The sequence below is a fragment of the Terrapene carolina genome, unplaced genomic scaffold (genome assembly GCF_002925995.2).
Source record: "Terrapene carolina triunguis isolate 2854851 unplaced genomic scaffold, T_m_triunguis-2.0 Scaffold31, whole genome shotgun sequence".
NCBI classification, from domain to species: domain Eukaryota; kingdom Metazoa; phylum Chordata; order Testudines; family Emydidae; genus Terrapene; species Terrapene triunguis.
The window spans coordinates 5788218-5802975 of NW_020664382.1; the positions used below are offsets into that span (position 1 = coordinate 5788218).

At 40.9% G+C, this 14758-nt stretch overlaps 1 protein-coding gene across 1 annotated transcript in view; it reads right to left on the reverse strand.

Moving 5' to 3' along the window:
- The window catches only part of LOC113406483 (protein dopey-2-like), an 86247-nt gene that overhangs the window by 16190 nt on the left and 55299 nt on the right, over positions 1-14758 (reverse strand). The window contains exons 19-24 of the mRNA XM_026651683.1: positions 13537-13662; positions 11845-11979; positions 10029-10084; positions 9018-9122; positions 8859-8925; positions 6220-6364 (exon numbers count right to left, since the gene is read on the reverse strand). Coding sequence (XP_026507468.1) covers positions 6220-6364; positions 8859-8925; positions 9018-9122; positions 10029-10084; positions 11845-11979; positions 13537-13662 — 634 coding nt within the window. The remainder of the gene's footprint in view (positions 1-6219; positions 6365-8858; positions 8926-9017; positions 9123-10028; positions 10085-11844; positions 11980-13536; positions 13663-14758) is intronic.

Consider the following 14758-nt stretch of genomic DNA (forward strand, 5'->3'; position numbering starts at 1 on the left):
GGCCCAAAAGTATGAATCCCAGGAGCCCAGTATGGCCAGTGGGTATGTATCATAAGGATACATAGGTGCTGGAATTAGGGGTGCTGCTGCACCCCTTGGCTTGAAGTGGTTTCCATCATATACAGGATTTACAGTTTGGTTCAGTGGCTCTTAGCACCCCCACTATAAAAATTGTACCAGCACCCCTGTAAGGATATGGAGGCGGGCCTATGGTGGGTACCATCGGCCCCTAAAAAAACACATTCCTGCCAACTGCACTACTGGAGCCATCTGGGAGGCTCTGGAAGCCCTGTCTGGGCTGTTGTCTCATATCAGGACCACCAGGGGAACAGTCAGTGCTGCCTCTTGTTCATCCAAGGAGTAGAAGTCATTTAACTATTGCTGGAGCGGACAGTACCATCTGCCAGAGACAAGCACTGGTGAGTAGGACACCAATGGTGTCAGAGTCTCCACACTGCAGCTGGTACTTGGAACTGGCAAGTGATGTGCTGACTGGGTAGGGATATCCCTTGATAGTACTGGGTCTGAGAGGATTGGGAATTTGGGATTGGTGTAAATCACCAGATCCTTGGGAAGGGCACACTGAGGCCTAGCTGGAGGAGCGCTGATGGGAGTCTAGGGTCGAGACCAGAGGTTCTCAAACTGGGGGCTCCCTTCCCCCCGGTGGGGGCATGGAGTGTATTCTGGGGCCTGAGGTGTGTGAGAGAAGCTTTAGGGGAAAAAAAAAAATACTGCCCATTTTACCACAGCAACGAATAACTAGCAAAGCTGATTCCCCCAAACATATCAGGTCCTCAGACGTCGCTGTGCATTTGACTCTAGATGGCATGGTGCCTTTTGACGGATTTCTGTTAAGTTTGCATAGCATCATACAAAATTGTTGCCATCTGTGCATTAACCAATGCAGTGTGTACATTTAATTGTAGACGTCGACCACAACTGTAGTTTTGCTTTTGTTCTTATTACAATGGATCATTGGTTCTGTTTGAACCAATGCCTTACTGTTTTAATATTTAGTGAGAGTTGCATGTTTTCGTTTTTAAATCGGTATATGTACTTGTGTGATGGAAGGGGAGGCATAAACTACTACAGACACAAAGAAGGGGGGCACGATCAAATAAGTTTGAGATCCAATGGTCTAGACAGATCCTCTGGTTTGAGCATGGCAGTTTTCTTACAGTGCGGTACTGTCAGTATAGAGCAGGGGCGGGCAAACTTTTTGGCCTGAGGCCGCATCGGGTTTCGGAAATTGTATGGAGGGCTGGTTAGAGGAGGCTGTGCCTCCCCAAACAGCCAGGTGTGGCCCGGCCCCCACCCCCATCTCCTTTCTCCCCTGCTTCTCACCGTCTGACGGCCCTCCCCCCCCCCTCCGGGACTCCTGGCCCATCCACCCCCCCCGCTCCCTGTCCTCTGACTGCCCCCAGAAACCCCACCCCTGACTGTCCACCACCACCCCATCCAATCCCTCCTCTCATTCCTGACTGCCCCCCACCCCCGGGACCCCTGCCCCATCCAACCCCCCTTCTCCCTGACTGCCCCGCAGGACCCCTGCACCCATTCAACCCCCCCGTTCCCCGCACTCTGACCGCCCCGACCCCTATCCACACCCTCGGCCCTGACCACTCCCCGAACTCCCCTGCCCCCTTACTGCGCTGCCTGGAGCGCCGGTGGCTGGCGGCGCTACAGCCGCGCCGCCCGGCTGGAGCCAGCCACGCCGTCGCCACCATGCAGCACAGAGCACCGGGTCAGGCCAGGTTCTGCAGCTGCGCTGCCCGGCTGCCCAGAGTATTTGTGCCGGCAGCACAGTGCCCTGAGGCTGCGGTGGAGGGGGGCCCAGTGGGGCAGGGGCCGAGCCTCCCGGCCCAGGAGCTCGGCAGGAGGGTCCTGCGGCCGTAGTTTGCCCATGTCTGGTATAGAGGATGAACAATCCCTTCTGTCTCTGGGTGGTGCAAGGATCAGTCCTGCATCTTTCATAGACTGTTTTAGAGCACTGGTAGTTCCCGGTACTATCAATGCTGGCCCCTGGTCCCTGTGAGCTCCAGATGCACCCACACCAGGGAGAAGAGTCTCATTTAATACCAAGGGGAGAGGAGAAGCAGACTTTTTTTTTTTTAAAAGAGGACTTATGAGGCAATTTATCCCTGTTTTTATGGGGTTGTTCACCGTTACCCTCCTCATACCTTTGTTTAATTGAATCTTTGCACTTGTATGGGATTTAATTACACACACACTTGGCTAAAGTAAAGTTTGCATATAGAGCAGATGCTTAGCAGTTGTGGAAAGGCTTTGAAAGATGGCCAGCTGGGTTGGAAATACTGGACTTGGAATGTGGCTTAATTGGAAACACTGGATCTGGAATGCGGCTGAGAAGATAAGAGGAAAGTCTGAAGAAAAGGCCCCAATTAGCAAGGATGGTTCTAAGCAATTTTAGCAGAGGAAAGGATTCAAGAAGTAGTGGCTATAGTCACGTAGGTTCAGTTTATTCAAGTATAAAAGAATGGTCTCTTAAGAGTGTTTGTGGCTAGTGCCTGTGTAGTAGTAGGATTTTATGTTTGTATTTTGTATAATTTAGAATGAAGGATAAATAATAATAATGTAGCATGCATTAAATGTATTGGTGTATGATTTGACCATATCCTGCCAGCCACCCTTTCTGAAAGCAGAAAGGAATGGCCTAATGGGCCATTAGTAAAGATACATCAGCCAAAATCTGTGTCTGAAGCTGATTTTAAGGCAGTGACAGACCTTTAGGGTCACCACTTTGTTGTAGGTTTAGCATTTTAAAATAAGTAAAAGAATGCAATGATTATTTTCTCCTGCATTGCAATTTGATGTTTTGGTTCAAATGCTATGTGTAAATCAATCCTGTTTTGTGTGTGAATGAGGAATGTGTGTGTTAGAAGATAAGCGTGAAGGCCATCACTGGACCAGATGGTCTAGGGAGGAACCGAGGACAGATGTATGGGCGCCAAAAGATTGCAACACGCCCCTATTGAAATGTCAAAGGAGGACAGATTGACGACTCTAAAGATGAGAAAGGCATCTATCAATGGGGACAATATAGCTGTGATCAGAACCAGCCTGGGATAACTCCCTGAGAGACTTAATGAAAGAACAAGATAAAGGATGAGAAGAACCATTTAAGAAAACAAGCACTCAAACGACAATTGATTACAGCATGATGGTGCAAAACTCATTGGTCCCAATGAAGGAAAATCACTATATAAACAGGGTGCCTTCCATGAAACTTTGGGTTCGTCCTGGCAAGACTTCCCTGGATCATCGTGTCATGAACGACAGAACCCGGCTCCTACCTACCCGTGATCAACCTAGCTGGCCACTAGATTGATCCAGACTCTGGACTGGTAACTATAACATTGACTGGAGGGACTCTGAGTGTGAGTGTGTGCATATGCTAATTGTTGTATTTCCAATAAATGCAGTGTGTTGCCTTTTCCCCTGAAAAAGATCCTGTTTGCTTCTTATAAGCATAACATGAGCCTGTCCAGTTGGAGCCAGCCAACATGGGTTTGAGCATCCTGGGGCTAGCCCTGTTGTAAGTATCTGATCAATACATATAACAGTATGTTACTGTATAGATGTGATAATTGCTTAGGCATTCAGGGCCCATTTGGAACAGCTATATAAATATAATTTGACCTCTGGATTTAATAAAGGAATTTATGGTTAAATTGCTGTTGTGGTGGTATACTGTATTAATAAATAAATTACAACAACAACTCTACCGCTTGCTGGAGGATTTCGATCTAGAGGGCACCAGTGTCAGAGAGGCACTACACAGAGGCTCAAGTCAGTGAGAAGAGGAGCGGGACAGCCCAGGACCATATTGGGGCCCCATGACAACTTCATTACATGCTTATGGAGCCTAAACTCCAGCGACTGCCTGGTAGAAGGGAAAAAGGAATGGCGGATGTCACATTTTGAAGGAACATATGATTCCCCAAGGTAAGTACGTACCAGCTCTCTTGGGAGTTGCTAACCAGGAAGACCCAGGAACAGGCAGACAAGACCTGAAGCCTGGAATCTGGGGCATACTGGGTGCCCTGAACAATAAGGAACAAGGGGGGAGTGAACCCCTGAACTAGCTAACTAACAGCTAACTAGCTAAAGATAAAACTGTTTACACACTATTTACAAAGTTCAAGTGGGAGCGCTAGAAAGGCTACTGACACAGAACATGGTCTGTTCCAGAAAGGAACTGGAGAGGCGGTCGCTCTGTGAGACCCTTTATGCCCTTGGTTCAGAGTATGAGGAGGAGTAGGGTACAGGCACAGACCAATGAACACTGCTGTAGTAAGATGAGGCCCTGAAACATAAACCCTTGCTATCAGAGGCCTGAACTAAAGTAATGGACAAGACTTTGCTAATATAAAGCAAAGTTAAGCTGTGAGCCAGAGGCAGGCCCTGCTCACAGAAGTTGGCAAGAAGGCAGCTGCTAATTGCACGTATACACATATCTAAAAGGTATCAAGTACTAATAGGATGAACATGTGCCAGGATGGCACCAGAACATTCTGGTACGAACACATTCCACAGAGATAATGAGGAACAGGCTGGCCCATCCTAAAGACAGGGTCAAATATAATTGATAAGAGTTGTTTGTTCGAATCAACATGTACCAGGAGAGAGGCAGCACCCCAACACGCAGAGGGGTTGTACCTCAATGCATCAGGAGTGATATGTAACTTGTTTGTACCTGTGTATAAGAATGCATCCCTGAGTGGATGTCTTTGTCTAGCCTAGGGGGCAGTGGACAGTCCCGCCACTGACTGAGCTGGTCCATTGTCAGGGGGCACATATTCATAGTATGTCCTGTAGAATCTGCGGGTAACTATTACTGTGCTTCCTTTGACAATAAACCTGGCTGGGTGCCTTTGTGCCTTATCGGAGACTGTGGTCATTGGGGGTTCTCTCGGGGTCTGCTGTGTCAGCTATCTGCGCAGAGCCCGGGCAGCACACAGGGGGAACACATTCACTCAGCCAACTTATCAACATTGGATAGAGCAGAGCACCACGCTGGTGATGTCTGACAACAACTGCTATGGAAGAGTTTTCCAGTCTCAAGTGCATGTGCAACCATAGTGAGTACCCATAGGGACCAGCATTTGAAGAAGAATGTAGAATTTCCTCGATTTCTAAAGTTTAACTTTCATTTAAGAAAAAACTAAAACTGTATAATTCTTTAAAAAGGAATTTCCCCAAAATATTACAGTTATACCCTATTAACCTCTTCTCCAAATAGTTGTTTAAAAACTTGGTATTATAATAAATCTCTCACTAAGCAGCAATTCAATATATGTAACCAAAACATGAAAAACACCACTGAAGTTTAACTTCTCAAACCTGGGTGCCTACTGTTTGGCTTCTAAATCCACAATAAAAAGTGTTTCAATTTTCAAAAGGTGCCAAGCACCCAAAGATTATACTGACTCTTAAATATCCAAGTCTGAAAATGCTGGCCTTACTATTTATATAGCATTTTAATTCTCTCACTCTCCCCCAGGTACTGCATGAACAAATCAATTCTCACAACCTTCACCCCTATGAAGTTGGTACGTATAAGACATTTTACAACAACGGAAGGAAGCAAAGAGGTAAAATGATTTATTTGACTCCTTAGAGTGAGTGACTTGCAGAGCTGCAATTAGAACTCGGGTATTCCTGGTTTTCAGACTTGTTCTTAGACCACACTAGAAAAATGCTACCTCTTAATCGAGATCAGTCAAAAAAATTGGATTTCAGTATTTAAGTATGCAAGAAAAAAAAATCACCCTCTTACAAATCAGAAAACTTACAGATTATGTTCAATAAATGGCAACATATTTTACCATTACAAAAGTGGTTTCTATGTACTTTTTGACCTTATTTATAAGGATGGTATATAGACTGCATTACACATGTGTACATTAATATTTCCCTCCAGTATAGTGCATATAATGTACAGATACTGACTGAATGCCATTTAACATATCTGAATTTTTACTTAAATGAGAAGATAACATGCTCTTTTGGTGCACATTAGTTTTTTTTTTTTTTTTTTTTTAAATAGCAGTTCATTCTCTTTAGTAATTTGTGGTATGATAAAAATCATTTTCACATGAGCACAAAGCCAGATTGTCACTAAACTTTATAATAAATGGTACAGAAAAGTGACAAGAAGGTCAGAAGTGACACTGGATCCTTAAGAAACAACCTTACCATACAAGTCATCTTCAGCACTGGATTCAACTAAAGAGATCTGAGGCTGGGCTTTCACCTCCAGGTTTCTGCTCAGCCAGCTAGTCTGTTCCAGGGAGGAACCAGCAACATTCCCCACAGCTTCCAAGATTTTTTGGGTCACCTCCTGAAAAGTAATCAATGCAACACTGTATCAGGTGAAAGCTATTGGGATCTGGCCAGCCCAAGGATGCTTTTGTTTTATTTGGAAACTGGCACAGTGTTTTGTACCTGGTACCATATCTGTAGGTATATGGAGGTGAGTAACAACAAACAGAGCAGAGAAACATTTATCAGCACTCTGCAGGTAGTAAAGTGTCACTCATTTCATTTGGTAGTAGGCATGAACAATAGAAAAAGAAAGAAAAGCTTTGGGTTAGAGTAGATTCACGTACAGGTCTTAATCATACCTTTACATGGAAAGGTCATTATGTACATGTGTATGCATGCACACACATATCTGGGCTAAAACAGTAATATAAAAGAAAATTCATCTATGATAACAAAAAATACCTAACACTATAATTAATCTACTCTTGATGACTATCCTTATAATCACAACAGGAAGGGGGACTTTTTCCCTTTTGACAAACATTCTCTTCAAGTGTGGCATAAAAGCTAAGCACTGGAGAGAGAATAGCAGAGTCAAAGATTAAAAAAGGGAGAAACAAGCAACCTATTTCAGTTTTTCACTTCCTGTGTAGATTGGCACACACTGAGCACACACAAGACCAAGTCTGTTTAGAATGTCTTCATTCTTTCCACTTCCTCATTTGCTTTCTGGGCGTTTTAAATTTTAATGATTTACATTAGCAGTTTAGTAGAATCTAGGTCACAGAAGGCATGGGTCTTGTTGCAGACTCTGCTGTATTTTCAATTTGATTGGGAATCCTATTGCTACCATTACTCCCTCTGACAAGTTTCTTTTTTCTAGCTTGATCCAGGCTAGATGATGAGTTTATTCTTTATGGATCTTATCTACCACTGCTTCTGTGGCCATCAGGATAAGAGTGCACAACTGGAGCATCCAATAGGAATACAATAGTATTGTTGTTAATGAGATAATCAGGGTCCACACACCCCAATGGTGAACAGGAGGTTTGAATCCCAAAATGTCTCTCACAACATTTTCCCTCATATACTTTGACGGGCATCCTTTTTAGGTCACAAATTTGAAACATATTAGAGGATTCATTCTTACGATAATTGATAAATTCACAGGTTTCAACTCACTGCATATTTCCCTGATTGTTCAGAGTATGGACTCTTACCTGGTTCTCCAGATTTCCAGTCTTTTACCTGACAAGTTACTATGTTTTAAGAAAGAGTTTTTGTCCCCTGAGGTTTCTTAACTTTGTCTCCTTGGAGGGCCACAGAATCCAGCTGATCAAGATATTTTTCAGTTCTAGTGGAGTAATCATCCAGTCGGTTCAAATGAAGATTGCAAAGTATCCATTATACTGCTTATTAATGCAGTCATCTCTCAAAGACTTGTATGTTCTGAATTTGTTCTTCAGATTTCCAAAAAAATTGCATCAGTACTCTCTATTGTTCTTTAGGCTCTGAACTGTACGGTCTGAAAACCTGTCTGCTTTTTCCTTTCCCTTCAGCTACAGGGCTTCCATGTGGTATTAAATTAGATGGGGATGTTGGTTACTTTTAACTGAGTGATTTAAAAGTGTCGTTTTATTTTTTGGGAATTCATCTGGTCATATTTCAGTCTTCCCACTGTAGGGTTGGGCCAAACCCTACTCCCAAGCCTCATGTTTGAGCAGCAGAGCTATTCACTGCAGGATGGAGACTCTGGTTCGGAAACTTCAGGTTTCCCTTCCAAGGCTGCCAGAAAAATCAGATCATTTCTTGATAATGCTGTAAGAAGCTAGGCATTCACTAGACAATTATCTTGCTGGCCAGTTTATGAAGCAAAACTGGAGGAAGTCACTCTACCATATCTGCTGGGCAGCACATCTCTACCATATCTGCTGGGCAGCACAAGCACCACAATCACAGCTTATCAGAAGGTTCACTTTTCAACATTTCATCTCAAATTCAGAGCCAAAGATGATTGTAACAAGTCTGTGGTGCTTCAGCTATCTTGGCAAAACAGTAGGAGAAACAGTAGGAGAAAAGAATCCGGCTCTAATCCTCATCTTGTTTCCATAATAGGTGAATGGATAAACAGTTGTTGAGATTGCCAAAGCCAACTAGGGGACATAGCTATACAGCTCCCGTTGACTTCAATGGGAATAGTGCACCTAATTCTCCTACTTGGTTTTGAAAATTTCAATGATAAAGCAAATGAAGGGATGTGGTGACATCATATTTGTGTTATGAATTTAAATCTAAAAGATGACATCACAAGAGACACTCAATCTGAATACAGCTTTGGCCAATCAGCATCCTGAGCCATGTTAGAACTTTATCAAAAATATACAAGATAATTTGTTAGCTGGAAGATTATATTTTATGCATTCTTACACACTTACTTACTGGCTTGCACCATGCCCAAACTTTCTCAGAGTATGCGGATGTTCAGACATGGAGTTGGTTTGGGCTAATCTCGGTTTAGAATGAAGAGTGCGGTGCCAGATTTGTGAACTAAAAGTGTATGTATACAGTACCTGCAGGTCTTTTTGATCCTTTTTATTTTCCAGGTTAGGAGTTCTGGTCACAAAGTCATTCAGAGTACTGTAGGAAAAAGAATTCATTCCAAGTTAGTAATATGGATAGTTTTACTCAATCTATCAAATCAAACCAAACCACCTTGTTTTGTGCTATACCTCAGAAGCAGGAAATATCCAGGGGGAGCCAAGTTCAATTGCACAGATTCCTTCAGCACTCCTAACAATGACTGAAAGTTCTCCTGCAGGGCTGAGACAGGAAGTCTGCCAAAAACAACATGCAAGTCTGATGTCAAACAATACATCAGCCATACACACAGATAGTGCTGGCTCTAGGAGCTTCCCACCAACTTTAGTCTTCTAGTTCTCCCCAAGTCTAATTAACTACTATCCATAGTATTTGTGTCTAAGTACCATGATATCCTGTCAATGCACGATGACATTTATATTATCCTATCATTCTATTAGTGTGTTGATGTATCGAAGTCAAAACAGTACACAGAATTGACTTGGGTTGTCCTGCAAACTAAAGCTAGGCTTGGAGCATATGGAATATGCCAGTGCTGTGAAAGAAGAAGAGGGTCTCCATGAATGATATAATGAGGAGAAGGCTTTGCAGACTAAGATCCTAAGGTGTTCCATGCATACACCACAATGTATGCTAAGAAGAGTTTTGATCACCCCCATGCTGTCTAACATGATGAATGCAGAGTATAAATTGGAAACACCAGGAGCCCTCCCTAAGAAAGCCTGGAAGGAGATTAAGGAGGAGAAGTATCCATCCTTCATACACTTTTCCAGCAGCTGGGAACAGTGTTCGAGCTGGAGAAAAGTAATACAAAAATTTCAGCATAATGTCCTGACAACAGTTTGAGAAGGTTACAGCATGCTGTTGTGTCTGTACATGATGACATTATGTCACGAGGATACAAACACCAATACATCAGTGTAATCACAGAACACCACGCCACACAGTAATCTTATGTCTGTCGTTTGACAATGTAGTGGTTGTCCAGTTCTGCTTCATTAAGCACTGATAATGTAGATGTTAAGGTTTCCTGTGCCAAGCAGCTATGAAGGTCAAAGTAAAGCTAAAGTAATAATGCTAGCTGTTAGTTGCTGAAATAGCATTTGTAGCTAAATGGAAATCACTTTATGGAACCTAGTTACCTTTGAATGAAAGCATAGCTGAATTTCAGCACTGGGATATCCACTAGAGAAGATTTCTGAAAATAAAACAAGGAATTACGTTCTTGCTTTACAACAAAGTGAAATTTAAGCTGTTAGAGGACTCAATGTTCCATGTGAGACTTGCTTTTTCCCCCCTGAGAGCAATCTGTCTCCCAGTCTGAGACTGATAGGCTGTGCCTTGTCTGTAGATATAGTAGGTAGTTCAGAGCTTTTGCTAGGGAAGTCTGGAATAAAACAAGACGCATCCTTTCTCTCCACCAGACACATTCTTCCAAAGCTCTAGAAACACTTATAAATGAACCTCTCTGCATGATAACAAGGCTGGCTTAATTCAAAGCAAGCTTTGTTAAACAGCAGAATCACCACAGAAGCAACCTCACTAACTAGGATAATTGAAAGTCATTGTTATGCCAAACTGCTGTCATGAATCTGGGAAGTGAAGTTTTGTAAAAAGCTCTGAAAGCTACATTTCCTGGATAACCAGACCAGATGGCAAAGGTCTCTAAAAGTTCCACTTACAATTTTAACAGTCTTATTTAATAAAAAGGAAGGCCCTCAAAAAGTTTTACTAATGAAACTACTACTTAATGAGTTTTAAAACACTCACTAGGATTGGATTTTGTTTAAAGCATGTTTTTTGTTTGATAGGCAGGATGATTGTACCAATGTTAAGTATCTATTTCTGTTATGCTGAATTACAGACACATACACACAACTGTACCTTAAGACACACATATTTACTCTTTCTAGGCATTTATTTTATGCAAGTTACTCAATTTGAAGGGAAATATTGGTCCATCATAAAAACCTGAAGAATTTTGGTGTCTGTTTTGTAAATTCTGTTTCAAATGCTTGCTCCAATGTTTCAATGGCTTAAGAGTACTGGGGCATAGTTTAGGCCTCAAATTAAAGAGGACCAAACCTAATATGAAGAGAAATATTTTGATGTTTGTTAAGATTTCAATGAAAAAGTTAAATTTTATTCAGTGTTTGGAGCCTACACAGAGCAGCATTGTAGTACACAAGAACTAGAAAGTGAAGCTACTAACCAAAATACTTAGTTCTTATATTGCTCTTTTCTAGCTCTTTTCTTTCTCGAAGTGCTTGGCACATGTTTGATAATCTTGAAGGGAAACTTAAAATTTAAATTATCCAAGCAGAGTGAAATGCAAGAAATACAATAGGATAAAAAGGAAAAAAATATGTTAGATACTTAGAGTTATTTCATTTTTGATAATCTGAACTATGAATTTAAAATAGATGGAGCCAGATCCTTGTGACTTGCCCTTCTGTATCCCAGAATGGAGTGGGGCCAAGGTGTTTTTTACACTGGAAAGGCCCTAGAGCAGCCTCAGGGCAGATGATAACCCCCCCTACCCCAGGCTGTTACAGCAACTAGTGATCAGACAGACACAATGGGTCCCTGCCCGTGCCCCCTTTGCGGAGGGCAAGGGGGCTGAAACCACTATACTCGCCTGACGAAATCTGGAAATTCCTCTATGCTGGGAGAATGCACAAGAAGTCTGTTACACTGGCTTTACCTCAGCTTTGTGCTGCCAAAGTAACACAAAACAACCAACGACTACTCTTGTAAAATGAAAATCAGAAACTGTATACACATTGAGTACACTTTTAACCAGGTACAGAATATGATGAGGAAACAAATTCTAATAATTACCAGTAACAAAAAAAGAATAATGAATGTTGAAAACCTCTTTCAGGTTAGTAGAGATTTTTTTCAGGGACACCTTGGAAGAAGGAAGACAGTAAAGCTGAATATTATTTTAGCAGTTACCTCTTCGCCTTTGATTTGGGATGGTTTCTTGACAACTTCTTTTACCAGCTGTAATATAGTGTCAGTCTTCAGAGTGTTAAGTGCACACACTAAGTCCACAAGAATAAGCTGAGATGCACTAGCCACTGGAAGAATCTAAATGACACAAACATCATTAAGTTCAATGTACCAGGGAATGATGGAGGAAAACAGCATTTCACATTATTAACCATGTGCAAACTTACATATGAAACTCAAATAGGTGAAAAGGATCCCGGAGGGGATCAGAGTTTGGGTCTCATTCACTCTCTCTCTGTCCTGCCCTGACAGGCTGGGAGCACAATGAAGCAATGAACTCAGACTAAGGCGGATTAGGAAGAGGGCTTGTACTTAGTAATCATGTTTGGCTCCAGAGGGTGCTACCTCTAACTTTCCTCCTCTGGAAAGGTTTCTGACCTGGAGTCTTGGACAGCAATGGAGGAAAACTGGAATTGTCTGGGCTCCAACAACTTAAAATGGCTTGGTATTAAAGTGCCGGACTTGGCTTGGCACATAGTGCTTACTGATAATCGTTCTTTGCATCTATGCATGTAAGTGGAGCTTGGTATCCAAGAGCTTTTCCTTTGCAGTTGTTTCTAAAGCTGGTCAGAACATTTTCATCTAAATGTTTAGTCAAAACATGCTGTTTCAAAGCCAAAACATTTCATAGAGATTTATAGTTTCAATTACGTGTCTGCTGGAAAGGGTTTTGTGATTCCCGTGTGCTCTTTGTTCAAGTCTGACCAGAGAGAGAGAGAAAACACACTGAAAAGTTGAGCTTTTCAATCTGAATACAGCTATTTTGACAATTCCATTTTGCAAAAGTGTTTTTGTTGCAGCGTGGAATGAAAACAAATTTTTAAACCTTGAAAGTAGTCACAAAAGAGAAAGGTCACTCTCTGGACAGCTGTAGTTATTTAAATTTGGAATAAGGTTTTAAAATAGATTGTAATAATGTGCAGAATGAGAGTCTTGTTTTAGTTTGCATATAAATTAAAAAAATTGTATTTAATTAACTTTTCTATTTCCGTTTCCAACACCAAATATTTGACCAGAAAAGTGGAAGCCAGTAAGATTTTTTTTGTCATGGGAAATTTATTGCAAGAAAGATAAATTCTTTATCCTACAATAAAAATGGTTTAAGGCATTTAATATTTAATTGTTTAAGATATTGAAAAAAACCCATATAACTCTGCAGATATAGAGTTAAATGTGTAAAAATTCATTGATTAATCTTCCTCAGCAGCAGGCTGGCTGGCGAGACAGACACCATGACTTCTTTTCCCCCCACAACGAAAAAGTCCTAAAGTCGTCACAGGTTGTGTTACAAAAGTCGTGCCCCAGACAAATGGTCTCTTCATTCTCTAAGTAAAATATTTTCTTCTTTCAGTATTTTTCTTCTTCAACATGCAAACACATTAAAATCTTTATTTTTCCTATTTTGATTATATTTGTTCCATTTACTTATAGTCTTCACATTTTAAATTTTAACCATTATATTGAATTCAAATTCTTATCTAATGGCTTGTCTTTGTCACTTGTACAACAAAAACAAAACAAAACCAAAAACCAAAAACAAAACATGAGGGTCTTCGCAGTAAACCTAGGAACAAAACCTCTGTCTTTTCATGAGAAAAGAAACGATCATATGAATTAACATTTCTTTAACTTCACCTTTATTTTACTTTGATTCTTATGAGCTTTTTTGCTGTTCCACACTGCTGCTACTGCTGATATTAACTGGACTCCAAGTTGTGGCGTCAGTGGATTCAAGAAATCTAAAATTTTATTTTTTATTGTCTATAAAAAAAAAGATGAATATGTTATTGCTAAACATTGTCAAAAATGTTCAAGACTGATCTTCATTGTTTATTTGGAGATTCTTTGGCTTTTTAATGTGATATTCAGAAGTTATACTATCATTAAAGAACAGTACTGTATACTTTTGATTCAGGTTAATTTAGATGATTTCCCATGGGTTCATTCTCCTCCCTTATTAAAAAGGTGTGATTATCTCAAATCCTGGAAAGCTAACAACAAACATCTATTTTTCCATCATGCATATTCTCTGCCCAATCATTGTTCATATACAGTACTTCCTCATTATTATTAATCAATGTCTGTAAAAGGAGTGGGGGGAGGAGGAAACTAGTAGTATATATAGAATGACAAACATATACAATATTTTAGAAAGAGTAGAGAAATGGATGACAATTTAGTAAAGGAGGACAAGATGAGGAAATTAGTGACGAAGGCAATATAAGAATTAATGGAAAAGTGAGTTTTCAAGGAGGGAAGAAAGGATTTGAAGGACATGAGAAGAGTGGTAGGGTCAGCTAGGCCGAGGAGCGAAAGGCTATTCCAAGAAGAAAGAGAATATACATTAGGAAACTAAGTACTATGTTTAGAGGACAACTGGAACACTAATTTTACATTTTCTCATTTGCTTCAATGGACTCTTTGCTGTCTCCTTCCTGTAAGAACCAAAAGGTTAAAGAGTATAAGAGCTCTTCAGTAAACCAGATTTTTGACTCAGATTCCCAATTCTTCTGACCTGAGTGGCTTATTGAAAGAAAAAATGATTCAATATTCTTTGTATAAATGTTATCAAGTTCAATAGCTAAGCAAAAATGAAGTAAAGAAAACAAAGGATTATACTGCAATCTAAACGAATGATCAACTACCACAATTGTCTAAAAATAAAACAAATCAATGAGTTAAGAAAAGTATTAATTTAATATTAACTCTGTTGGGGTATGTAAGGGTTAAGTAAAGACCTGGGTAACCGCTATCATGGTAATAGGGAGTAAGGCACAGGCAAGCACTATTTCTTCGCTTGATAGATAAAATTGCCATCCTTTTCCCTTCCCTTCTGCTTGTTAAGGATAGATAAGCG